Source organism: Lichenostomus cassidix, unplaced genomic scaffold, assembly GCF_008360975.1.
Source record: "Lichenostomus cassidix isolate B80296 unplaced genomic scaffold, HeHo_3.0 HiC_scaffold_33, whole genome shotgun sequence".
In the NCBI taxonomy this organism is placed as follows: Eukaryota; Metazoa; Chordata; class Aves; order Passeriformes; family Meliphagidae; genus Lichenostomus; species Lichenostomus cassidix.
Genome location: NW_028147632.1, coordinates 1365703 through 1389045, shown reverse-complemented (window position 1 = coordinate 1389045; position 23343 = coordinate 1365703). Strand labels below are relative to the sequence as shown.

Genomic DNA, 23343 nt, shown 5'->3' with positions numbered 1-23343 from the left:
AGCGAGGCGCGGGCTCTGCACAGCGCACAGCCCAAGCCCCGCGCTCTCAGTGCCCCCCGGGCTGGCCGAGGCCAAAGCCGCACATGAGGAACAGCCCTGCAACGGGCCCGGGCCCAAGGCGCCATTGCTCTGCAAACAGCGACCAAGTTCTCCGCACCTCCCGGCCCCGCCTCGGCACGCAGCCCCCGGGGCAGCCCCACGGCCCCCACGGCAGCTCCCAGCCTCCGCCAGCCGCCCTGCAACGGCCCAGGGGGAGCAGGCCAAGGGACGCGGCTGCCGGCGCCCAGGGGACGCCAGGGACAGCGGGGCACTTCACAAGCCTTTCCTGCAAAAGAGAAAACCATCAGCAAGGAAAAAGCAACAGCAGCGCTGGCTCCAGAGCACAGGGCCACACGAGGCCATGGCACATTGCAGTGGGGTGACGCTGGCCCCATGCCAGGCACCCAGCAGAGCTGCTCTCTCACTGCCCTGCACAGCCGCCATGGGGAGAGAAAATTGAACCAAGGCTTCCTGAGCTGATAGAAGGACCTGGCTAGGAGATCCCTCATCAAACACCTTTGTGCACAAAACAGGCTGGAAATTGGATATGTGAATTGAATTTATTGCTAACAAACTCAGAAGAGGAGAAGTAGTAAAATTTGACCATTTAAAACACCTTCTTCTCAAATTGACGGGCATCACCTGGAATGGGGGTCACCAGGATTCTGCCCAATGGGGATCACTGGGGAACATCCACTGCAGATCTTCCCACTGGGGATGGAGTTGGGGCAGCAATGAAGCTCTTCCTGCACGCGGGACAATCGTAGGGCTTCTCTCACTGGTGCTTCCGTTGGTGCTGAGTCAAGTTAGAGTTCCTGGAGAAGCTCTTCCCACACTCGGGACACTCGTAGGGCTTTTCCCCAGTGTGGATGCGCCGGTGGATGATGAGAGAGTCGTTTCGGTTGAAGCCCTTCCCGCAGTCAGGGCAGCGGAAGGGCCTCTCCTGGGTGTGAATGCGCTCATGGACGAGGAGATTGGAGCTCCTCTGAAACCTCTTCCCACACGTGGGACACTCATAGGGCCTCTCCCCAGTGTGGATCTTCTTGTGCTGCATCAGGTTGGAGCTGTGCCTGAAGCTCTTCCCACACTCCCCACACTCGTAGGGCTTTTCCCCAGTGTGGATCACCCGGTGCCGCATCAGGGTGGACATCCTGCTAAAGCTTTTCCCACACTTCCCCACAATCGTAGGGCTTTTCCCCAGTGTGGATCACCTGGTGCTGCATCAGGTTGGACATCTGGCTGAAGCTCTTCCCACACTTCGCACAATCGTAGGGCTTTTCCCCAGTGTGGATCCTCTGGTGCTGCATCAGGTGTGACATCTGGCTGAAGCTCTTCCCACATTCCACACAATCGTAGGGCTTTTCCCCAGTGTGGATCCTCTGGTGTTTGACCAGGGTGGACATCCAGCTGAAGCTCTTCCCACACTCCCCACACTCATAGGGCTTTTCCCCAGTGTGGATCACCTGGTGTTTGATCAGATCAGATCTCTGCCTGAAGCTTTTCCCACATTCCCCACCCTTGTGGGGCTTCTCTCTGCCCTCAGGCTTCTCCCCCAGCTCCGAGCTCCGGCTGCATCTCCGGGCCTTTTCCTCCTCCTCCATCCGGCCACGCCTTGGCAATGACAAATCCTGCTTTGGGGGAAAAGCAAGGGCTCAGCGCCTTGCCCTGGGGGTTCCTCCTGCCCAGCTCCAGCTCTGCAACCCTCCCAGGGGTTTGTGTCCATAAAAACCCCAAACCACCACCATTCACCTCAAAACCCTCACAGCATTTCCCCCTCTCTGTTCTTTGCACTTTGGCCTCCTCAGGCTCTCCCTTCCCTGCACTCATGGGGCTCCCGTGCCTCCCGGGCTTCCCTATTTTCCAGGGTCCCGCTTAGGGATGATCCGGGGGCTTTGGGGGTCCCAGGGGTCCCTTCTCCCCTCATTCTCTGCTCCGCGCTTCCAGGGATCCCAGGCTTCCCCCTTAGCCACGCTCCCCCCTCTCCAGCCTGCCGGGGCTCCCCCAGCTCCGCCATCGCCCCTCTCCGCTCACCCCATTCCGGGGCTCCCGCCCTTCCCCTCCACCGCTCTCCCGGCCGGACCCCATGCCCCATGTCCCCCTCCCACCCCGACACCGGGCCGTGCCCACCTGCAGCCCCCAAAATATCCCCCAAAGCCCCACTGCCGCCTCAGCTTTGCCCTTCCGCCACATCCAAACGTTCCCCCCGCACAATCAAACCCTCCCAGCGACCCTGAACGAGATTTGGGGCTCAATCCCGGAAGCTGCGAGCTCCAAACACCCGCCCAGAAAAAACGCCGCTCGGGGACCCCCGAGACATTTGGGGCGACTTCCTCCTCCCCCTCACCTGCGGCGTGCGGGGCGCCGATGCTCCCGGGGCCGCGGCACACAAAGAGCTGCGCGCCGCTTCTGCTGCTCCTCCTCTTCCTCTCTCCAACCTCTTCCTGTTCCTCCTCTTCCTCTCTCCAACCTCTTCCTGTTCCGCCTCTTCCTCTTTCCTCCTTCCTCCTCCCGCGGCTCCTCCTCCTTCCTCCTCCTGCTCGGATCTCCGGCCTTTCTCTCGCTCCTTCCTCATCCCTCCTCCTCCTCCTCCATCCCTTCTCCCCCTCCCCCCAAGCCCAGCGCCCACCCTTTCCCCCCTTTTCCCCACGCCGTCGCATGCCGCGGGAGGAGCCGGGATGGAGCCGGGGCAGGTCGGGCTGGGGCAGCGCTGGGCTCCGGGCCAGGCCTGGGTGCCCCCCACGCGCCCCCTCCCCAAATTGGGCTGGCGGGAAGCGCTGGGGGCGAGGGGGGGGCGCAGGTGGGGTTGGGGTGGGGAGCGCTGGGCGCTGCGGGTCTGCCTGGGAACTGGAGAGTCATCAGCGCCGCGAGCTCGGATTGGATCAGAATCGCTCAGCGCCTTCTCCCATTGGCTCATTTTCGCGGGGCTATTTTTCGGGGCTGTTTTTCTATGGGGTTTGGAGGTTCTGGGGGGCTCAGGGGGTCTCAGCGCCTTTTTTGGGGTTCGCTGTGTGCCGTGTCGGGGTTCAGCTGCCTCCCAAGGCCCCCCAGAGCGGGGTGACACTTGGGGACACACGGGGGTCCCCATTCCCGATCCATCCCGGGGTCAGGTCTGCCCCCCAGTCACAGCCCCACCGCGGGGTCCCCCCAAGTCCCTCCCCAGTGACCCCCAAGAAACGCGACCGGAGCCAACTGGGAAGCTTTATTGGGAGCACTGGGAGCAGCAGGGCGGGGTCAGAGTGACAGCAGGGCTGGGGGGACACACGACCCCCCAAAATCAGCGCGGGGACAGAGCGGGGGGTCCCGGCCGGACCCGAGGCCACGGGGAGGGGCTGCGGCCGGCGGCGGCTCAGGAGCTCTGTGGGCAGAGAAAAGGGGGTGACACCGGGCTGGGGGGCCCCGGGGGGAGCACAGCCGCTCCGGGGCAGGGGGACACGACCCCCGGGACCCCCCCTCACCTTCTTGCGCAGGTAGAAGCCGAGCCCCAGCGCCAGGAAGACGAAGCCCAACACGAAGCCCCCGATCCCCGTCAGCATCTTGCTGCGGGCAGCGTCCGGCGGCATCTCTGGGGGGTCAGCAGGGCTCAGGACCCCCAAAAACCTCTCAGCGACACCCCAAGCCCCTCCAAGCACCCTCCCAGTCGCCCCCAGCCCACCCAGGAGCCCCTGAAACCTCCTCCCGATCCATTCCCAGCCTCCCCAGGACACACCAAAGCCCCTCCCGTCCCTCTCAGCACCCCACAACCCCTCCCAGTTGCCCCCCACCGCCCCAGGACCCCCAAACCCTCTCCCAGTCCCTTCCCTGCCCCACCAGGACTCACTAAGGTCCCTCCCAGTTTCTCACCCGCACAGCCAACCTCATTCAAACCTTTGCTTTTCCATCCCCAATCTCCTTCCAGCCCCTCCAGCCTCACTCCAACTCCCTCCCAGTTCCCCCCAGCACCCCCAAACTCCCTCCCAGTGCCCACTAGCACCCCCAGAACCTCATGCCACCCTCCCCAACATCCTTCCAACCCCTTCCCAGCCCTCCCACACCCCCAAGCCCCTCTCCCAGTATAAACCAGCCTTTCTCCACCTCCCTCCCAGTTCCCCCCAGCACAGCCCAATCCCCCTGCCAGCCTCCCCAGTGCCTCCCCCGCTCCCCCCGGCGCTGTGGGCTCTGGCCGTACCCCAGTGCCGCCTCAGGGGCTGCTCCAGGCTGACGTGCTCCACCTGGCAGGTGTAGGTGACCCCGCGCCGGGGGGGCGTTTCCAGCAGCACCAGCAGCTGGTAGGTCCAGTCCCCGTTGGGGAGCAGGTCGGTGGTCATCACTTGCTCCGAGAGCTCCTGCTGGCCCTGGAACCACCTCACCTGCACCTGCGCAGGGTAGAAATCCATCACGGAGCACAGCAGGCGGCCGGGCTCAGGCTGGGAGCTCGAGGGCACCAGCGAGATGGACACGCTGGGGGGCACTGGGAGAGAGAGGGGAGACACTGGGATCAGCTGGGGGGGCGCTGGCAGAGAGCTGGGAGGGGTGGTGTGGTACTGGGAGGGACTGGGAATGGAGTGGGGAGGACTTGGTGTCGAGTGGTAGGGACTTGGGGGCACTAGGAGAGAGGGTGGAGGTGTGGGAATGGACTGGGAATGGAATGGGGTTGGGATTATAGGGACTGGAATACACTGTGGTGGCACTGGAAGTGACTCGCAGGGATTAGAGGGACTGGGAGAGAGGGGAGTAGGTTGGAGGGCACTGGGAGGGCACTGAGGGTGATGGTAGAGGACTGGGAATGGACTAGGAATGGGATTAGAGGGACTGGGTGGCACTGGGAGGGACTGGGAAGGGACTGGGCCAGAGGGGAGTTGTGGTGGTTTTGATTGGCCCAGAACATCAGTAAAGTATTTTTTGACATCTAGGATAAATTTGGACCCCTCAGAACCTGTTGTGCTAGGCCTGGGGAGGTGTCTAAGGGGTTGGGAGTGGCACAAAGATGGCTCCTGTGTGTCCTGAGTGAAAGCTCTGGAAGTTTTTACATCAAATCCAGCAGTCAATCTCTGATGGTTCTGAAGGTGATGGACATACTGCTGGCCAGGTTTGGGCCAATTAGAGGTGCTAGTTCTGCCTCTGTGAATACATATTTAAGAAAAAATCAAAACAAAAGTAGGAACCCACTGCTTTTAATTTGAGGAGGAAAGGGTAAAAACATATGAAGGGAGAACAACATGGAGACACCAAGGTGAGTGGAGAAGGTGGGGAGGAGGTGCTCCAGTCGCCGCAGCTGAAAACCCTCTGCTAGCCGTGCTGAAGGCCGTGGGGGGAGCAGGAGGTTCCCCTGCAGCCCATGGAGTCCACAGGGGTGCAGAAATCCACCCACAGCCCACGCCAGAGGAGCAGGTGGATGCCTGGAGGAAGCTGTGATGCAGAGAGAGTCTCATCTAAACAGTTAAAACTGCAAAAGGCCTTGCAAGGGAGAAAAAGGCCTTTTTCCTGGGATGGAAGCAGCCTGGCCTCGGCTCGGCAGAGTCTGCACCTTATGGACAAGAGGACTCACGTTGCAGCAGAATTCGGGTGAGATGTTGCTCGTGAGATCAGAGCCACGCCAAAGAAGTTCCCAGAGGACTGTCTCTCATGGGAGGGACCCCATGGCTAAGTAGAGGACCCCTCTCCCTGATGGACTGAGCAGAGAACAAACCCCTCACCCTGCCGCCTGCCCGTGCTGTGGGTTTGGAAAGAGGGAAGGGGGCTGAAAACATCGTCTTAAGAGGGAGGGGTGAGAGCAAGAAAACTGTCTAGAGAGAAAGAGAGATAAGCAGAGATAAACAATATTTGTAGTTGAAGAATTGTGCTGATGAATAGATTTATGAACTTGCTCTATGGACTAAGAAAATACCCCACACCCTGCCCCCTACCCGAGCTGGGGGTTGCAAGGGGGGGGTGAATAGAAAATGAATTTTTAAGAGGGAGGTGGTGAGTGAACAAATGGTGTACGAAAAGCTTATTTTTACCTCTCATATATCCTCCGACTCTGTTAAGTAATTAAATCATTTTCCAACTTTAAGTTTAAAGCCTGTCTGCCCTTTCTTCCGTGGGTCCTCCTACCAGTGCCCTATCTCCCTCAACTCATGAATTTGGTGTGTGTTTTTACAGTTTTGTTCTTTCCCCTCCTCTGGCACGTCTGCAGCAGGAGAGAGCAGGGGTGCTGGTGTTTAGTCAGGGTCAAACCCCAACAGCAGCACAAATTGGTTCATCTGCAAAGAGCAACAGCAAGTGGGAAAATGTTGGGAAAACTTCACTAAAAAAATTGGGGGAAGTCATCTCTCTCCTCACTCCAACATGTGCTAGCATTGTGGATGATTTATAGAGTGTAATAAACCTCTGGGGATTTTTGATACCAAAAGTTCAGGGAAATAAGTTGGGAATCCAATATAGAACGATTTAATTACACAAAAGTGCTAAATAAGGTCAGGAGGGTGCACCTCAAAAAATATTTTAAAAAATTAAAACGGCCACCAGAACAAATCCTACAACACCATGGAGCAGCGCATGGGAATCCTAAGAATTCCTATCAGGTCCCACAACCAATTTGTGAATTTGAATTGTTACTAATTGATACAGACTGCTGCTGAGCCAAGCTCCTGCTCCATTCCTGAACTTCCACAAGCAGAACAAACACTTCCCAGAGCCACGAATACCGAATGTCACACAAACTAGGGGTGCATGTTAAGGGACACAGGCAGTGGGCGGATCGGGAAGTCTGTACCTTCCAAGTACCTCAGACAGACGGCAAAGGGACAGGGAGATGCGGCCGAGAAACGAGCATGAAAAGGAGGCTGCGTTTTACAGACCAATGGCAAATGCCCCACGGCCTCTCCCTCTGTCCATCCATAAAGTCACTTTTACACGACTCTCCTGTCTCCTGCGGGCATTCTCCAATCCGAGCTCGCGGCGCTGATGACTCTCCAGTTCCCAGGCAGACCCGCAGCGCCCAGCGCTCCCCACCCCAACCCCACCTGCGCCCCCCCCTCGCCCCCAGCGCTTCCCCCCAGCCCAATTTGGGGAGGGGGCGCGTGGGGGGCGCCCAGGCCTGGCCCGGAGCCCAGCGCTGCCCCAGCCCGACCTGCCCCGGCTCCATCCCGGCTCCTCCCGCGGCATGCGACGGCGTGAGGAAAAGGGGGGGAAAGGGTGGGCGCTGGGCTTGGGGGGAGGAGGAGGAGGGAGGAGGAGGGAGGAGGAGGGATGAGGAAGGAGCGAGAGAAAGGCCGGAGATCCGAGGAGGAGGAGGCGGGAGGAGGAGGGAGGAGGAGCCGCGGGGGGAGAAGAGGGGAAGAGGAGGAGCAGGAAGAGGTTGGAGAGAGGAAGAGGAGGAGCAGGAAGAGGTTGGAGAGAGGAAGAGGAGGAGCAGCAGAAGCCGCGCGCAGCTCTTTGTCTGCCGCGGCCCCGGGAGCATCGGCGCCCCGCATGGCGCAGGTGAGGGGGAGGAGGAAGTCGCCCCAAATGTCTCGGGGGTCCTCGAGCGGCGTTTTTTCTGGGCGGGTGTTTGGAGCTCGCAGCTTACGGGATTGAGCCCCAAATCTCGTTCAGGGTCGCTGGGAGGGTTTGATTGTGCGGGGGGAACGTTTGGATGTGGCGGAAGGGCAAAGCTGAGGCGGCAGTGGGGCTTTGGGGGATATTTTGGGGGCTGCAGGTGGGCACGGCCCGGTGTCGGGGTGGGAGGGGGACATGGGGCATGGGGTCCGGCCGGGAGAGCGGTGGAGGGGAAGGGCGGGAGCCCCGGAGTGGGGTGAGCGGAGAGGGGCAATGGCGGAGCTGGGGGAGCCCCGGCAGGCTGGAGAGGGGGGAGCGTGGCTAAGGGGGAAGCCTGGGATCCCTGGAAGCGCGGAGCAGAGAATGAGGGGAGAAGGGACCCCTGGGACCCCCAAAACCCCCGGATCATCCCTAAGCGCGACCCTGGAAAATAGGGAAGCCCGGGAGCCACAGGAGCCCCATGAGTGCAGGGAAGGGAGACTCTGAGGAGGCCAAAGTGAAAAGAGCAGAGAAGGGGAAATGGTGGGAGGGTTTTGAGGTGAATGGTGGTGGTTTGGGGTTTTTATGGACACAAACCCCTGGGAGAGTTGCAGAGCTGGAGCTGGGCAGGAGGAACCCCCAGGGCAAGGCGCTGAGCCCTTGTTTTTCCCCCAAAGCAGGATTTGTCATTGCCAAGGCGTGGCCAGATGGAGGAGGAGGAAAAGGCCCGGAGATGCAGCCGGAGCTCGGAGCTGGGGGAGAAGCCTGAGGGCAGAGAGAAGCCCCACAAGTGTGGGGAATGTGAGAAAAGCTTCAGGCGGAAATCTGAGCTGATCGTGCACCAGAGGATCCACACTGGGGAAAAGCCCTATGAGTGTGGGAAGTGTGGGAAGAGCTTCACCCAGATGTCTAACCTGATGCAGCACCAGATGATCCACACTGGGGAAAAGCCCTATGGTTGTGGGAAGTGTAGGAAGAGCTTCAGCCGGATGTCACACTTGATCACACACCAGGTGATCCACACTGGGGAAAAGCCCTACGATTGCGTGGAATGTGGGAAGATCTTCAGCCAGAGCTCCACCCTGATCCAGCACAAGAAGATCCACACTGGGCAGAGGCCCTATGAGTGTCCCAAGTGTGGGAAGAGGTTTCAGACCAGCTCCAATCTCCTCCTCCATGAGCGCATTCACACCCAGGAGAGGCCCTTCCGCTGCCCTGACTGTGGGAAGGGCTTCAAGCACAACTCCCACCTCATCAGGCACCGGCGCATCCACATTGGGGAAAAGCCCTACAAGTGTGGGGAGTGTGGGAAGAGCTTCAGGCAGATGTCCAACCTGATGGTGCACCAGAGGATCCACACTGGGGAAAAGCCCTACGAGTGTGGGGAGTGTGGGAAGAGCTTCTCACAGAGCTCTCACTTGACTCAGCACCAACGGAGGCACCACTGAGGGAAGCCCTGCGAGTGTCCCAAGTGCAGGAAGAGCTTCATTGCTGCTCCAACTCCATCCCCAGTGGGAAGATCTGCAGTGGATGATCCCCAGTGATCCCCGTTGGGCAGAATCCTGGTGACCCCCGTTCCAGGTGATCCCCGTCGGGTGAGGGGAATGTGTTTTAAATGGTCAAGTTTTACTACTTCTCCTCTTCTGAGTTTGTTAGCAATAAATTCAATTCACATATGCAATTTCCAGCCTGTTTTGTGCACAAAGGTGTTGGATGAGGGATCTCTTAGCCAGGTCCTTCTATCAGCTCAGGAAGCCTTGGTTCAATTTTCTCTCCCCATGGCAGCTGTGCAGGGCAGTGAGAGAGCAGCTCTGCTGGGTGCCTGGCATGGGGCCAGCGTCACCCCACTGCAATGTGCCATGGCCTCGTGTGGCCCTGTGCTCTGGAGCCAGCGCTGCTGCTGCTTTTTCCTTGCTGATGGTTTTCTCTTTTGCAGGAAAGGCTTGTGAAGTGCCCCCGCTGTCCCTGGCGTCCCCTGGGCGCCGGCAGCCGCGTCCCTTGGCCTGCTCCCCCTGGGCCGTTGCAGGGCGGCTGGCGGAGGCTGGGAGCTGCCGTGGGGGCTGTGGGGCTGCCCCGGGGGCTGCGCTCCGAGGCGGGGCCAGGAGGTGGGGAGAACTTGGTCGCTGTTTGCAGAGCAATGGCGCCTTGGGCCCGGGCCCATTGCAGGGCTGTTCCTCATGTGCGGCTTTGGCCTCGGCCAGCCCGGGGGGCACTGAGAGCGCGGGGCTTGGGCTGTGCGCTGTGCAGAGCCCGCGCCTCGCTGCCCTTGGCTGGCTGTGCTGTCACTCGCAATTGTCCTAGCGCAATTGCTGCTCGGTGCCAGCAGCGGGGACAAGCCCGGCGCCGGTGTCGCCCCCAGGCAGGCAGGCAGGGCTTTAGTGGGGCAGCAGCGGCGCCATGGTGGGAGCGTGTGTGCGGCCCGGGAGCGGCGGCAGCGGGCGGAGCCCGGGGAGGCGGTGGCGGAGCTCGGAGAGGCTGTCCCAGCGCAGGTGGGAGCCGCGCTGCCTTGTGCCGGGGCTCGGGGCTCGCTGCGGGCGGATGGAGGGGATGCAGGGGGCGGCAGGGGGGCTGTGGCGGCTTCCTTCTCCCGTCTCCCTCCCTCCCTCCCTCCCTGGCTGTGGCGCCGTGTTGCCGCTGGCCTGAGGCCGCTGAGGGAGCGGCTGCCCGCGGTCTCCTTGCCGCTGCTGCCTCGGCAGGAGGCGGTGCCGGAGCAGCGCTGGCTCGTCCCGCTCGCTGTCGGTAGCACAGAGGTGGCTGCGCTGTCGGCGGCAGTGTGCGGGAAAATCCGCGTGGCCAGAGGTTTGTGTGCCCGCAGGAGACAGAGGAGTCGTGTGAAAGTGACTTTAGGGATGGACAGAGGGAGAGGCCGTGGGGCATTTGCCATGGGGCTGTAAAACGCAGCCTCCTTTCTATGCTCGTTTCCCCGGCTGCGTTTCATTGTCCCTTTGCCCTCTTGTCACCGTACCTGCGGGAAAAACAGAAACCTTTCAACAAGATTTTCAATGTTAGAGAGTCACGGCGTTACTTTATTATCTGAGCAGGATGTTGTTCTGGCCAGGATGTACCACGGGAATCACCTCATCCAGAGCCCGGGTTTGTAGAGAGAATCGTGCTATGGCACATAAGTTTTGGAAGATTTTTTAGGTATTTTTTACACTCTAAACTCATAGAAGGTATTTTGGTCAGTCTTAATTGGTTCCATGTTGTTCATTTTCTAATCTATGGTTTCCTATTGGATCCAGATTGCTTCTCTTCTGATGCTAATTAGGTTTTCCTTCTTATCTCTCTTTAGCCAGACAAGGTGTCTCCAAACAGCCAGGGGTGAGGTTTGGAGCTGATGTTCGTTAATGGCTGCTGATGGCCTTTTGTCTTTTGGGCTCCTCCTAGTCTGTAGTTATGTTGAGCTCATCAGACCTCACAGGGCAGAAAAATGTCCTGGAAAAAAATCTTAAAATTCCTTTTCCCTGGGTAAGAAACCAAACAAACAAACCCCTTGACAAAATTTATAGGAAATATTTAAACTGGTATATTTTCCAACACTCTGGCTGAGGTACTTGGAAGGTACAGACTTCCCGATCCGCCCACTGCCTGTGTCCCTTAACATGCACCCCTAGTTTGTGTGACATTCGGTATTCGTGGCTCTGGGAAGTGTTTGTTCTGCTTGTGGAAGTTCAGGAATGGAGCAGGAGCTTGGCTGAGCAGCAGTCTGTATTGAATCATGGAATTGACTCCACAACTCAGATAGTTATGAAGTAGGTATGTGTTTATTCCAGCTGGGGTGCATGGGGGGTAGCCCCTCCAAAGGCATGCACACCTCAGCAGCACTTCAGGAGGTTTACATCAGGTTACAGGTTACTTATGCATAAAGTTAGACAAAGCCCCTATACATATTAATTACCTATCCCCGCTTCATATTATAATGAGTTCAAAGTTCACCTAAATATGCTCACGCAAGCGCAGTGTCTCAGATTAATTGTGGGCAAGGGTCCCAAATGGTTAATGATGAGGTAATCAATAGTCTTCCTCAAAATGAACTCTTCACCTTGCTCCCTTGCGCATGCTCCCTTGGTTCTTGGTCCAAGTCCAAGCCTGAGAACCCACCTGTACCGGTTCAGGGTCCAAGGGTGGGATGCTCAGTTACACTCAGTGGTTTTTCTCAGTTATTTGGCTCTCTTCTCTCTATCCTCCCCGATACTAGGTAGGCACAAAATCATTAAGCGAATCACAAATTGCCTCCAGCAGGAAAATCTTAGTAAATCATTATCCAATCTCTGGCCTTCTAAATCAGTTCAAAAGTTATTATTATCGAACTTCCAGCTCTTTTAAATTAATAATTTCTATTTTACCCTAACTCAGAAGGCCTTCCTTCACTTGTGCCTCTTCTGGTGTCGGGTCAAGGCAGACCTCTGTGAGAAGCTCTTCCCACACTCGGGACACTCGTAGGACTTTTCCCCAGTGTGGATCACCTGGTGCTTCATCAGGGTGGACATCTCCCTGAAGCTCTTCCCACACTTCCCACACCCATAGGGCTTTTCCCCAGTGTGGATGCGCCGGTGGGTGATGAGGTGGGAGTTTCGGTTGAAGCCTTTCCCACAGTCAGGGCAGCGGAAGGGCCTCTCCTGGGTGTGAATGCGCTCATGGCGGAGGAGATGGGAGCTGGTCTGAAACCTCTTCCCACACTTGGGACACTCATAGGGCCTCTCCCCGGTGTGGATCTTCTTGTGCTTGATCAGCGAGGAGCTGTGGCTGAAGCTCTTCCCACATTCTCCACAATCGTAGGGCTTTTCCCCAGTGTGGATCACCTGGTGCCGCATCAGGGTGGACATCTGGCTGAAGCTCTTCCCACACTTCCCACAATCATAGGGCTTTTCCCCTGTGTGGATCATCTGGTGCATGATCAGCTGAGATCTCCACCTGAAGCTTTTCTCACATTCCCCACACTTGTGGGGCTTCTCTCTGCCCTCAGCCTTCTCCCCCAGCTCCGAGCTCCGGCTGCATCTCCGGGCCTTTTCCTCCTCCTCCATCTGGCCACGCCTTGGCAATGACAAATCCTGCTTTGGGGCAAAAACAAGGGCTCAGCGCCTTGCCCTGGGGGTTCCTCCTGCCCAGCTCCAGCTCTGCAACTCTCCCAGGGGTTTGTGGCCATAAAAACCCCAAACCACCACCATTCACCTCAAAACCCTCACAGCATTTCCCCCTCTCTGCTCTTTGCACTTTGGCCTCCTCAGGCTCTCCCTTCCCTGCACTCACGGGGCTCCCGTGGCTCCCGGGCTTCCCTATTTTCCAGGGTCCCGCTTAGGGATGATCCGGGGGCTTTGGGGGTCCCAGGGGTCCCTTCTCCCCTCATTCTCTGCTCCGCGCTTCCAGGGATCCCAGGCTTCCCCCTTAGCCACGCTCCCCCCTCTCCAGCCTGCCGGGGCTCCCCCAGCTCCGCCATCGCCCCTCTCCGCTCACCCCACTCCGGGGCTCCCGCCCTTTCCCTCCACCGCTCTCCCGGCCGGACCCCATGCCCCATGTCCCCCTCCCACCCCGACACCGGGCCGTGCCCACCTGCAGCCCCCAAAATATCCCCCAAAATATCCCCCAAAGCCCCACTGGCGCCTCAGCTTTGCCCTTCCGCCACATCCAAACGTTCCCCCCGCACAATCAAACCCTCCCAGCGACCCTGAACGAGATTTGGGGCTCAATCCCGCAAGCTGCGAGCTCCAAACACCCGCCCAGAAAAACGCCGCTCGGGGACCCCCGAGACATTTGGGGCGACTTCCTCCTCCCCCTCACCTGCGCCGTGCGGGGCGCCGATGCTCCCGGGGCCGCGACAGACAAAGAGCTCCGCGCTGCTTCTGCTGCTCCTCCTCTTCCTCTCTCCAACCTCTTCCTGCTCCTCCTCTTCCTCTTTCCTCCTTCCTCCTCCCGCGGCTCCTCCTCCTTCCTCCTCCCGCCTCCTCCCGCTCGGATCTCCGGCCTTTCTCGCGCTCCTTCCTCATCCCTCCTCCTCCTCCTCCATCCCTTCTCCTCCTCCCGCCAAGCCCAGCGCCCACCCTTTCCCCCCCTTTTCCCCACGCCGTCGCATGCCGCGGGAGGAGCCGGGGCAGGTCGGGCTGGGGCAGCGCTGGGCTCCGGGCCAGGCCTGGGCGCCCCCCACGCGCCCCCTCCCCAAATTGGGCTGGCGGGAAGCGCTGGGGGCGAGGGGGGGGCGCAGGGGGGGGTGGGGTGGGGAGCGCTGGGCGCTGCGGGTCTGCCTGGGAACTGGAGAGTCATCAGCGCCGCGAGCTCGGATTGGATCAGAATCGCTCAGCGCCTTCTCCCATTGGCTCATTTTCGCGGGGCTATTTTTCGGGGCTGTTTTTCTATGGGGTTTGGAGGTTCGGGGGGGCTCAGCGGGGTCTCAGCGCCTTTTTTGGGGTTCGCTGTGTGCCGTGTCGGGGTTCAGCTGCCTCCCAAGGCCCCCAGAGCGGGGTGACACTTGGGGACACACGGGGGTCCCCATTCCCGATCCATCCCGGGGTCAGGTCTGCCCCCCAATCACAGCCCCACCGCGGGGTCCCCCCAAGTCCCTCCCGAGTGCTCCCCAAGAAACGCGACCGGAGCCAACTGGGAAGCTTTACTGGGAGCACTGGGAGCAGCCGGGCGGGGTCAGAGTGACAGCAGGGCTGGGGGGACACACGACCCCCCAAAATCAGCGCGGGGACAGAGCGGGGGGTCCCGGCCGGGCCCGAGGCCACGGGGAGGGGCTGCGGCCGGCGGCGGCTCAGGAGCTCTGTGGGCAGAGAAAGGGGGGTGACACCGGGCTGGGGGGCCCCGGGGGGAGCACAGCCGCTCCGGGGCAGGGGGGACACGACCCCCGGGACCCCCCCTCACCTTCTTGCGCAGGTAGAAGCCGAGCCCCAGCGCCAGGAAGACGAAGCCCAACACGAAGCCCCCGATCCCCGTCAGCATCTTGCTGCGGGCAGCGTCCGGCGGCATCTCTGGGGGGTCAGCAGGGCTCAGGACCCCAAAAACCTCTCACTGACACCCCAAGCCCCTCCAAGCACCCTCCCAGTCGCCCCCAGCCCACCCAGGAGCCCCTGAAACCTCCTCCCGATCCATTCCCAGCCTCCCCAGGACACACCAAAGCCCCTCCCGTCCCTCTCAGCACCCCACAACCCCTCCCAGTTGCCCCCACCGCCCCAGGACCCCCAAACCCTCTCCCAGTCCCTTCCCAGCCCCACCAGGACTCACCAAGGTCCCTCCCAGTCTCTTCCCAGCACAACCAACCTCATTCCAACCTTTGCTTTTCCATCCCCAATCTCCTTCAAGCCCCTCCAGCCTCACTCCAACTCCCTCCCAGTGCCCACCAGCACCCCCAAACTCCTCCCAGTTCCCCCCAGCACCCCCAAACTCCCTCCCAGTGCCCACCAGCACCCCCAGAACCTCATCCCACCCTCCCCAACATCCTTCCAACCCCTTCCCATCCCTCCCACACCCCCAAGCCCCTCTCCCAGTAGAAGCCAGCCTCTCTCCACCTCCCTCCCAGTTCCCCCCAGCACAGCCCAATCCCCCTGCCAGCCCCCCCAGTGCCTCCCCCGCTCCCCCCGGCGCTGTGGGCTCTGGCCGTACCCCAGTGCCGCCTCAGGGGCTGCTCCAGGCTGACGTGCTCCACCTGGCAGGTGTAGGTGACCCCGCGCCGGGGGGCGTTTCCAGCAGCACCAGCAGCTGGTAGGTCCAGTCCCCGTTGGGGAGCAGGTCGGTGGTCATCACTTGCTCCGAGAGCTCCTGCTGGCCCTGGAACCACCTCACCTGCACCTGTGCAGGGTAGAAATCCATCACGGAGCACAGCAGGCGGCCGGGCTCGGGCTGGGAGCTCGAGGGCACCAGCGAGATGGACACGCTGGGGGGCACTGGGAGAGAGAGGGGAGACACTGGGATCAGCTGGGGGGGCGCTGGGAGAGAGCTGGGAGGGGTGGGGTGGTACTGGGAGGGACTGGGAATGAAGGGGGAGGGAATGGGGGCACACTGGGAGAGAGGGGAGTGGATTGGGGAGCACTGGGAGGGACAGGGAGAGAGGGTGGATGTCTGGGAATACATTGGGAATGGGATAAGAGGGACTGGGAGTGACCATGGTGGCACTGGGATGGACTATGGTGGCACTCGGGGTGACTCTGGTGGCACTGGGACGGACTGGGAATGAACTCCGCGGCACTGCGAGGCTAAGTCTAGCGCGGCGAACTCGGTTCTGCTTGTCTACCTGGCAACTGATGAGTCATCAAAGACGCGCGCTCTGATTGGTTAAAAAGCGTCATTTGCACGCTTTGTTGAAATGGACGCGCTGGGGGGGCTGAGAGAGACTGGGGGGGACTGGGATGGACTGGGAGAGCTAAAAGAGTCCCTGAGAAAGACTAGAAGCCCCCAGTTTAGCACAAGGAGGGCTGAGGGCTCTAGGTGATTCCCAGGGAGGGTTTGAGGGGCTGCAGGGTCATTGCCAGGGCAGAGCCTGAGGGGACACCTCTGCCCCACGCTCACCTCTGCGCTCCACCAGGAACGGGGTGAACACCTCGTAGTTGTGCCGGCAGAGCCTGTCCACCTCAGTCCGGATGTACTCCATCCATGACGGGTTGCTGTTCGCGCTCTTGGCCACTTTGTCCCCATACGGGGTGAGCCCTTCGTATTTCCCCACATCGCTGTCAAAACTCATGTACTCCACCCCGTTGTAGATGTACCTCTGCACGAACCTCACCTTCTCCGTGCCTTTAATGAAGTGACACTCACAGTATCCCAGCCACTGCGAGACCCCTGTGTGTGCAAGGCACAGGTCAGGGGGTTCCCCCAGCACCCCCATCGATCCCAGAGCTCCGGGGGTCACCCCGGATCCCCACTCCGCACCCCCTGTGCCCCACGGCCGCCATGGGACCCTCCTGCCCGCGCTCCCACTTCCTCTTCCCCACCCTTCTCCCTATTTCCCCTTTCACATCCTCACTCCCCGCCATTTTCAGCCACTCCCTACTTCAATTTTGGGGTCCCATTCCCTCTTTTTGCCATTTTCCACAATTTTTTTCCCAAAATTTCTTCCCCCCCATCCCCCTCCCGCTCTGTTTTGGGCTCCCACCCTCCCCTTTTCCCCACTTCCCCACCCTCTCCCACCCCTTCCTCACCTTCCCCCAACCCTCAGCCCCTCCCGCTCTCCCTTTCGGCTTCCCCTCCTCCTCCCCCTCCACTTTGGGCTCCCAAACCCCTTTCTTTCCCCTTTTCCCCCTTTCCCATCGCATTCCCTGCTCCCCCCGCTCACCCGACAGCTCCGCGCCCGCAGCCGGGGTGGCTCCCAGCACCACCAGTGCCACCAGTAGGGCCCCAGCTGCCGCCACTCGCCCCATGGCCAGCGCCGGGCAGCTGCCGCCAGCCCCGCAGCAGCCGCTGCACTGGGAGCTCCAGTCCGGAGCAGGGCGGGATCATCCGCCCCGCGCGCTCTGATTGGCCGGGCGCCGTTTTGGGACGCGCTCCCATTGCCTGGGCGTGGTTTTGGGCGCGCTGCCATTGGCCGCAGTTGTTTTGGACGCGCTCCGATTGGCCGGGCCGGTTTGGGGCCCGTTTTGCACAGGCTCTACCCGGCAACCGGTGACGACACAACACACACGCCCTCCCATTGGCTCCGCCGCTTTTGGGGCGCTGCGCCCCCACTCCCACTCCCCCCACTTCGCCGCCGCTGCACTGGGACCACCAGCGACCCTTCCCAGTGTCGCCACATCCCGAGGCGCCATGGATGGAGCACGGAGCTGCCCCTGCCTGCTGCTGCTGCTGGCGCTGACCCTGCCTGGCCTTTGGGGGCTCCAAGGTGGGCTTTGGGGGGTCCTGGAGCCGCGGCGTTGGGATTTGGGGTGTCCTGGATCCATGGCAAAAGGGGATGGGGGAGATTCAGGAGGTCCAACCCGCTTTTTGGGGATTTGTCTAGGAAGGGCGTTGGCCAAACTTCCTGGTTTTTTAGGGTTTTCTCAAATTTTTTTTCCCAATTTTCGCGGCCAAACTCCTCTTTTCCCATGGTTTTGGGATTCTGACAGTTTCCAAAGCCCCCTGTACCCGAGATTTTGGGGCTCTAGGAGTTCCCAAACCCCCCTGTTCCCAGGATTTTTGGGGGCTGGGCATTCCACAACCCTTCTGTACCCAGGATTTTGGGAACCGGGTGTTCCCATATTCTCTTTTTCCAGCATTTGGGGCTCTGGGAGTTTTCAAGCGCCCCTGTTCCCAATATTTTCTGGGGCTGAGACTTCCCAACCCCCCCTGTACAGACGATTTCGGAAACTGGGAATTCCCATTCCACTTTTTCCATGATTTTTTGGGTCTCATTGTGTTGAAATTCGTCCTTTTCCAGAATTTTGGGGATCTGGGAGTTCCCAAATCCCCCTGTACCCAAAGATTTTCGAACAGGGTGTGTCCAAACCCCCCTGTACACAAGATTTAGGGAACTGGATGTTCCCATATCCTCTTTTCCCAAGATTTTGAAAGGCTCAGGATGCTCAAATTCCTCTTTTTCCCAGGATTTTGGGGCTCTGACAGTGCCCAACCCTCCCTGTTCCCAGGATTTTGGGGGGAAATCCCCATTTTCCCGGTTTTTTTATGCTCTCACCCCCCACAATTCCCCATTCCCATTGCCCCACACCATCATCCAGACAGAATATAACCAAAAATCCATTTCCAGGGGAATTCAGCCCAATTCCAGGTGCGTCTGACTCGATTCCAGGAGGCTCCTGGGGCAATTCCCGCCTCTACTGCAGTACTAACACCATTCAAACCCAATTCCAGGTGGATTCAACCAAATTTCAGGTGAGTCAAATCCAACTCAAGGTTCGTCCAACCCAATGACAGGCAGATTAAAGCAAATTCCAGGGGCATTCAATCCAATTCCAGGTAGATAAAACCCAATTCCAGAGGGATCAAATCCAACTCCAGGTGGGTCAAACCCAATTCCAGGTGGATCTAATGGAATTCTAGGTCCAGTCAACCAAATCCCAGGAAAATCCATCTCTTTTTCAGGTGGATAAAACTGAATTTCAGGTAAATCCAACCCAATTCCAGGTAAATCCAACTGAATTCCAGATTGATCAAACCTGACTCCAGGTGAGTCAAAACAAATTCCAGGGAGGTCAAACCCAATTCCAGATCGATTCAACCTCATTCCAGGTAAACCAAATCCAGTTCCAGGTGGATCAAACCAAATTCCAGGTAAATCCAACCCAATTCCCAGTCAATCCAATCCAGTTCCAGGAGGACCAAACCCAATTCCAGGGGTGTCAAACCCAATTCAACTCTTTTAAATGTCCCATCGCCCCTTTCCCTCCATTCAGGAAGCTCCTGACAGCTTTTTTCTGGGAGAAATCCCTGAATTTGGGGATTTTTGGGTGCAGGTTTGGACGGGGTACAGCTCTCCCTGCCTTTGCCCTCCCTGTCTGTGTCCCCAGTGTCCCACCCTGGCTGTGTCCCCAATGTCCCACCATGGCTGTGTCCCCAATGTCCCACCCTGGCTGTGTCCCCAATGTCCCACCATGGCTGTTATCAGACACAGAAATATTTCATGCCTCAAACATCGATACAAAGTTTTGCTCATTATAACAAAAAGTGTACAAAGAAGCTACAATCAAAAATCCTCCCTGAAGATACCTGACTGGGACTTTGGACTGAGAGTCAAACTGCTGAGATTCCATAAAGGGAAACCTACTGTTCACTCATCTCAGGCTGAGGGAAAGGAATGCACACACAAATCCAAAGCCACCAGCTGCTCTGAGAATCATCCCTGGCTGAGTTTGGGGTGGGGGCAGAGCACAGCTCACTGTGATGCCTAAAATGCTGGGAAAGATTGAGCACAGACCCCGCAGTGTAGGAAAAGGGTATTCCCTTGGTTTAATAGGATCCCAGGTGCACCACGACGGAAAGAGAGCGACAATATCACGGGTTTGCAATTTATGGACTTCACTGATTAACATCCCTATCTAAAATTCCCCAATGAGAAACCTAACAAATGAAGTCATTGCCTCCTTATTCAAATTACCTCCCCCCCAAAAAAAAGTTACAAATTAGTTTACAGAAACATGTCCCAGTGATAAAGCTCTTTCAAGGCTGGTGCCTCATGCTCTTGAAATTGTGGAGATTGTTTCGTCTTCTCCAAAGAATTCTGAACGAGGCTGGAGCACAAGGGTTATAAACATGTGGGGCTGAGACACAGAGAGTAAAAGGTACAGGAATGGGAAAGGGTAAAAAGGATATAAAAAGAGTATAAAAGTACAACGAAAAAGGACAAAAACCCATCAGGCATCAGCAGAAGCCAGGTTTACACAAACTGCCCAGCTGTGGAACCCCCAACCCCACCAAAAAGTGACACAGAAACCCCAAAAAACGACACTGAAACCCCAAAAATTGCAGAAAAAAACCCCTAAAAGTGACACAGAAACCCCAAAAAGTGACATGGAGACTCAAAAAGTGACGATGGGAAACCTCCAATGGGAGAGTGAGACCCCAAAAATGGCAGAGAAAACCCCAAAAATGGAAGAGAAATCCCAAAAAGTGACACAGAACCCCAAAAACCGACAAAGAAACCCCAAAAAATGACACAGAAATCCCCAAAAGTGACACAGAAATCCCCAAAAGTGACACTTGAGACCCCCAAAATGATAAAAAAAACCCAAAAATGACATGACAAACACCCAAAAGTGAGACAGAAACCCCAAAAGGTGACCCAGAACCCCCCCAAAAATGACCCAGAAACCCCAGGAAGGACACAAAAATCCCCCAAAACGGCACAGAACCCCCAAAAATCTCCACCGCACGCTGCTGGAGCAGTTCGACATCAAATCGGGACTTTGACGTGAGAGGAGCTGAGGGGAGTCACAATCCATCCCAGACCCCCAAATGCCAGGCCTTGCACCACAGCAGTGCAGGTGATGCAAGCAGAGTCTGCTGCTAGAGACTGTCCCCTGCCCCGGGGGGACATGCTGGACATTGTCACCTGGCCTGAGTGGATATTAACCCTTGGCACTCTGTGCTTTTTGGGGGGAAAACCACCACTGAGAAGAGCAGCTGGAGAAGATCAATGTGACATCGTTGGGATCCACGGATGGTGATGTTTTCTTTCTCCCTCTTTCTGTCCCCCTCACCTCTTTTCCTACTTCTCTTTTCCTCTCTTTTCCTCCCACTTTCTCTCATTTTTACCATCAAATAAAACCTACACTACTGACTGGCATATGGTCTCGTTTGCACCTTAATTCAGGCAGAGGTATTTCCAAAGAACCTTAATGTTTGGATCATAACAGCTGTGACCCCAATGTCCCACCCACGTCTCACCTCAATATCTTCATTTTTACCCCAAATTCAGGTGTTTTGAAGGATTGAAATGAAAACAAGACCAAGCCCAAAAGAAAAGGATTTACATGTCTGTGCCCACTGAGGATCCATGTGGTTGGGTAGAAGGGAAGAACATTTTTGGACGTTTCCACCCCAAAATCTTGCTCTTTGCCCCAATTCAGAACCATTTGGCTGTGAAAGATGCCCTTGGGTGAGAGAAAATCAGAATCATGGAATCACTGAGGCTGCAAAAGACCTCCAAGGCCATCCAGTGTTGCCTCATGCCAAGAGATGATATAACTGAACACAAAAGGTGAGATTTTCTGGGGTGGAAAGTCAACAAATCCGCTCTCCCCAGGGGATTTCTGATGTCCCCACAATTCCCATGGACATTCCTGGCCCTGCCTTCATCCAGGTGCCCACGGGGAGCCAGGAGGGTGTGGAGCCACCAGCCAGGTGTCTTTGCCACACGGATCAGCAGCAGCACGGATCACCAGGGCTCTGCACAGCTGGGGTCACTGGGGATCATCCACTGCAGATCTTCCCACTGGGGATGGAGTTGGAGCAGCAATGAAGCTCTTCCTGCACTCGGGACACTCGCAGGGCTTCCCTCACTGGTGCCTCCGTTGGTGCCGAGTAAAGTTAGACATGACTGAGAAGCTCTTCCCACACTTCCCACACTCATAGGGCTTTTCCCCAGTGTGGATCATCTGGTGTGTGATCAAGTGTGACATCCGGCTGAAGCTCTTCCCACAATTCCCACAACCATAGGGCTTTTCCCCAGTGTGGATTTTCTTGTGCTTGATCAGCGAGGAGCTGTTGCTGAAGCTCCTCCCACATTCTTCGCAATCGCAGGGCTTTTCCCCAGTGTGGATCCTCTGGTGCTGCATCAGGTTAGACATCTGGGTGAAGCTCTTCCCACATTCCCCACACTCATAGGGCTTTTCCCCAGTGTGGATCCTCTGGTGCCAGATAAGATCAGATCTCCACCTGAAGCTTTTCCCACATTCCCCACACTTGTGGGGCTTCTCTCTGCCCTCAGGCTTCTCCCCCAGCTCCGAGCTCCGGCTGCATCTCCGGGCCTTTTCCTCCTCCTCCATCTGGCCACGCCTTGGCAATGACAAATCCTGCTTTGGGGGAAAAACAAGGGCTCAGCGCCTTGCCCTGGGGGTTCCTCCTGCCCAGCTCCAGCTCTGCAACTCTCCCAGGGGTTTGTGTCCATAAAAACCCCAAACCACCACCATTCACCTCAAAACCCTCCCACCATTTCCCCCTCTCTGCTCTTTGCACTTTGGCCTCCTCAGGCTCTCCCTTCCCTGCACTCATGGGGCTCCCGTGGCTCCCGGGCTTCCCTATTTTCCAGGGTCCCGCTTAGGGATGATCCAGGGGCTTTGGGGGTCCCAGGGGTCCCTTCTCCCCTCATTCTCTGCTCCGTGCTTCCAGGGATCCCAGGCTTCCCCCTTAGCCACGCTCCCCCCTCTCCAGCCTGCCGGGGCTCCCCCAGCTCCGCCATCGCCCCTCTCCGCTCACCCCACTCCGGGGCTCCCGCCCTTCCCCTCCACCGCTCTCCCGGCCGGACCCCATGCCCCATGTCCCACTCCCACCCCGACACCGGGCCATGCCCACCTGCAGCCCCCAAAATGAAGCATGAAAAGGAGGCTGCGTTTTACAGCCCCATGGCAAATGCCCCAAGGCCTCTCCCTCTGTCCATCCATAAAGTCACTTTTACACGACTCTCCTGTCTCCTGCGGGCATTCTCCAATCCGAGCTCGCGGCGCTGATGACTCTCCAGTTCCCAGGCAGACCCGCAGCGCCCAGCGCTCCCCACCCCAACCCCACCTGCGCCCCCCCCTCGCCCCCAGCGCCACCGCTCTCCCGGCCGGACCCCATGCCCCATGTCCCCCTCCCACCCCGACACCGGGCCGTGCCCACCTGCAGCCCCCAAAATATCCCCCAAAGCCCCACTGACGCCTCAGCTTTGCCCTTCCGCCACATCCAAACGTTCCCCCCGCACAATCAAACCCTCCCAGCGACCCTGAACGAGATTTGGGGCTCAATCCCGGAAGCTGCGAGCTCCAAACACCCGCCCAGAAAAAACGCCGCTCGGGGACCCACGAGACATTTGGGGCGACTTCCTCCTCCCCCTCACCTGCGGCGTGCGGGGCGCCGATGCTCCCGGGGCCGCGGCAGACAAAGAGCTGCGCGCGGCTTCTGCTGCTCCTCCTCTTCCTCTCTCCAACCTCTTCCTGTTCCTCCTCTTCCTCTTTCCTCCTTCCTCCTCCCGCCTCCTCCTCCTGCTCGGATCTCCGGCCTTTCTGCCGCTCCTTCCTCATCCCTCCTCCTCCTCCTCCATCCCTTCTCCTCCTCCCGCCAAGCCCAGCGCCCACCCTTTCCCCCCCTTTTCCCCACGCCGTCGCATGCCGCGGGAGGAGCCGGGATGGAGCCGGGGCAGGTCGGGCTGGGGCAGCGCTGGGCTCCGGGCCAGGCCTGGGCGCCCCCCACGCGCCCCCTCCCCAAATTGGGCTG

The 23343-nt window shown here is 58.5% G+C and overlaps 3 protein-coding genes and 1 pseudogene across 6 annotated transcripts in view; 1 reads left to right on the top strand and 3 right to left on the bottom strand.

The window, feature by feature from the left end:
• The window catches only part of LOC146421382 (uncharacterized), a 167982-nt pseudogene extending 166317 nt beyond the window's left edge, over nucleotides 1-1665 (bottom strand). Inside the window, exon 1 of the transcript XR_014848710.1 lies at nucleotides 723-1665. The product of XR_014848710.1 is annotated as an uncharacterized LOC146421382 (transcript). The remainder of the gene's footprint in view (nucleotides 1-722) is intronic.
• LOC146421380 (uncharacterized) overlaps nucleotides 1-13411 on the bottom strand; it is a 162934-nt gene extending 149523 nt beyond the window's left edge. Inside the window, exon 1 of the mRNA XM_085047496.1 lies at nucleotides 13294-13411. The gene's annotated coding sequence lies outside the window, so the exon portion shown is untranslated. The remainder of the gene's footprint in view (nucleotides 1-13293) is intronic.
• On the bottom strand, nucleotides 3224-16935 carry LOC146421379 (class II histocompatibility antigen, B-L beta chain-like). Of its 3 annotated transcripts, none has more exons than XM_085047482.1 (5): nucleotides 16778-16927; nucleotides 16015-16284; nucleotides 4205-4486; nucleotides 3495-3601; nucleotides 3224-3394 (listed from the first exon to the last, which is right to left on the bottom strand). In XM_085047482.1, the coding sequence occupies exons 1-5, from the start codon at nucleotides 16860-16862 to the stop codon at nucleotides 3386-3388; spliced, it is 753 nt and encodes a 250-aa protein (XP_084903608.1). In that variant the 5' UTR covers nucleotides 16863-16927; the 3' UTR covers nucleotides 3224-3385. The 3 variants fall into 3 exon arrangements, with proteins under 3 accessions (XP_084903608.1, XP_084903609.1, XP_084903610.1); XM_085047483.1 differs by lacking the exons at nucleotides 3224-3394; nucleotides 3495-3601; nucleotides 4205-4486 and adding exons at nucleotides 14102-14272; nucleotides 14374-14480; nucleotides 15112-15297 and having other exon boundaries at nucleotides 16778-16935; XM_085047484.1 differs by lacking the exons at nucleotides 3224-3394; nucleotides 3495-3601; nucleotides 4205-4486 and adding exons at nucleotides 14374-14480; nucleotides 15112-15392 and having other exon boundaries at nucleotides 16778-16932.
• On the top strand, nucleotides 7968-9191 carry LOC146421381 (uncharacterized). Its single transcript, XM_085047488.1, has 2 exons — nucleotides 7968-9064; nucleotides 9116-9191. The coding sequence occupies exon 1, from the start codon at nucleotides 8223-8225 to the stop codon at nucleotides 8961-8963; it is 741 nt and encodes a 246-aa protein (XP_084903614.1). The 5' UTR covers nucleotides 7968-8222; the 3' UTR covers nucleotides 8964-9064; nucleotides 9116-9191.
• Nucleotides 16936-23343: the final 6408 nt, after the last annotated feature.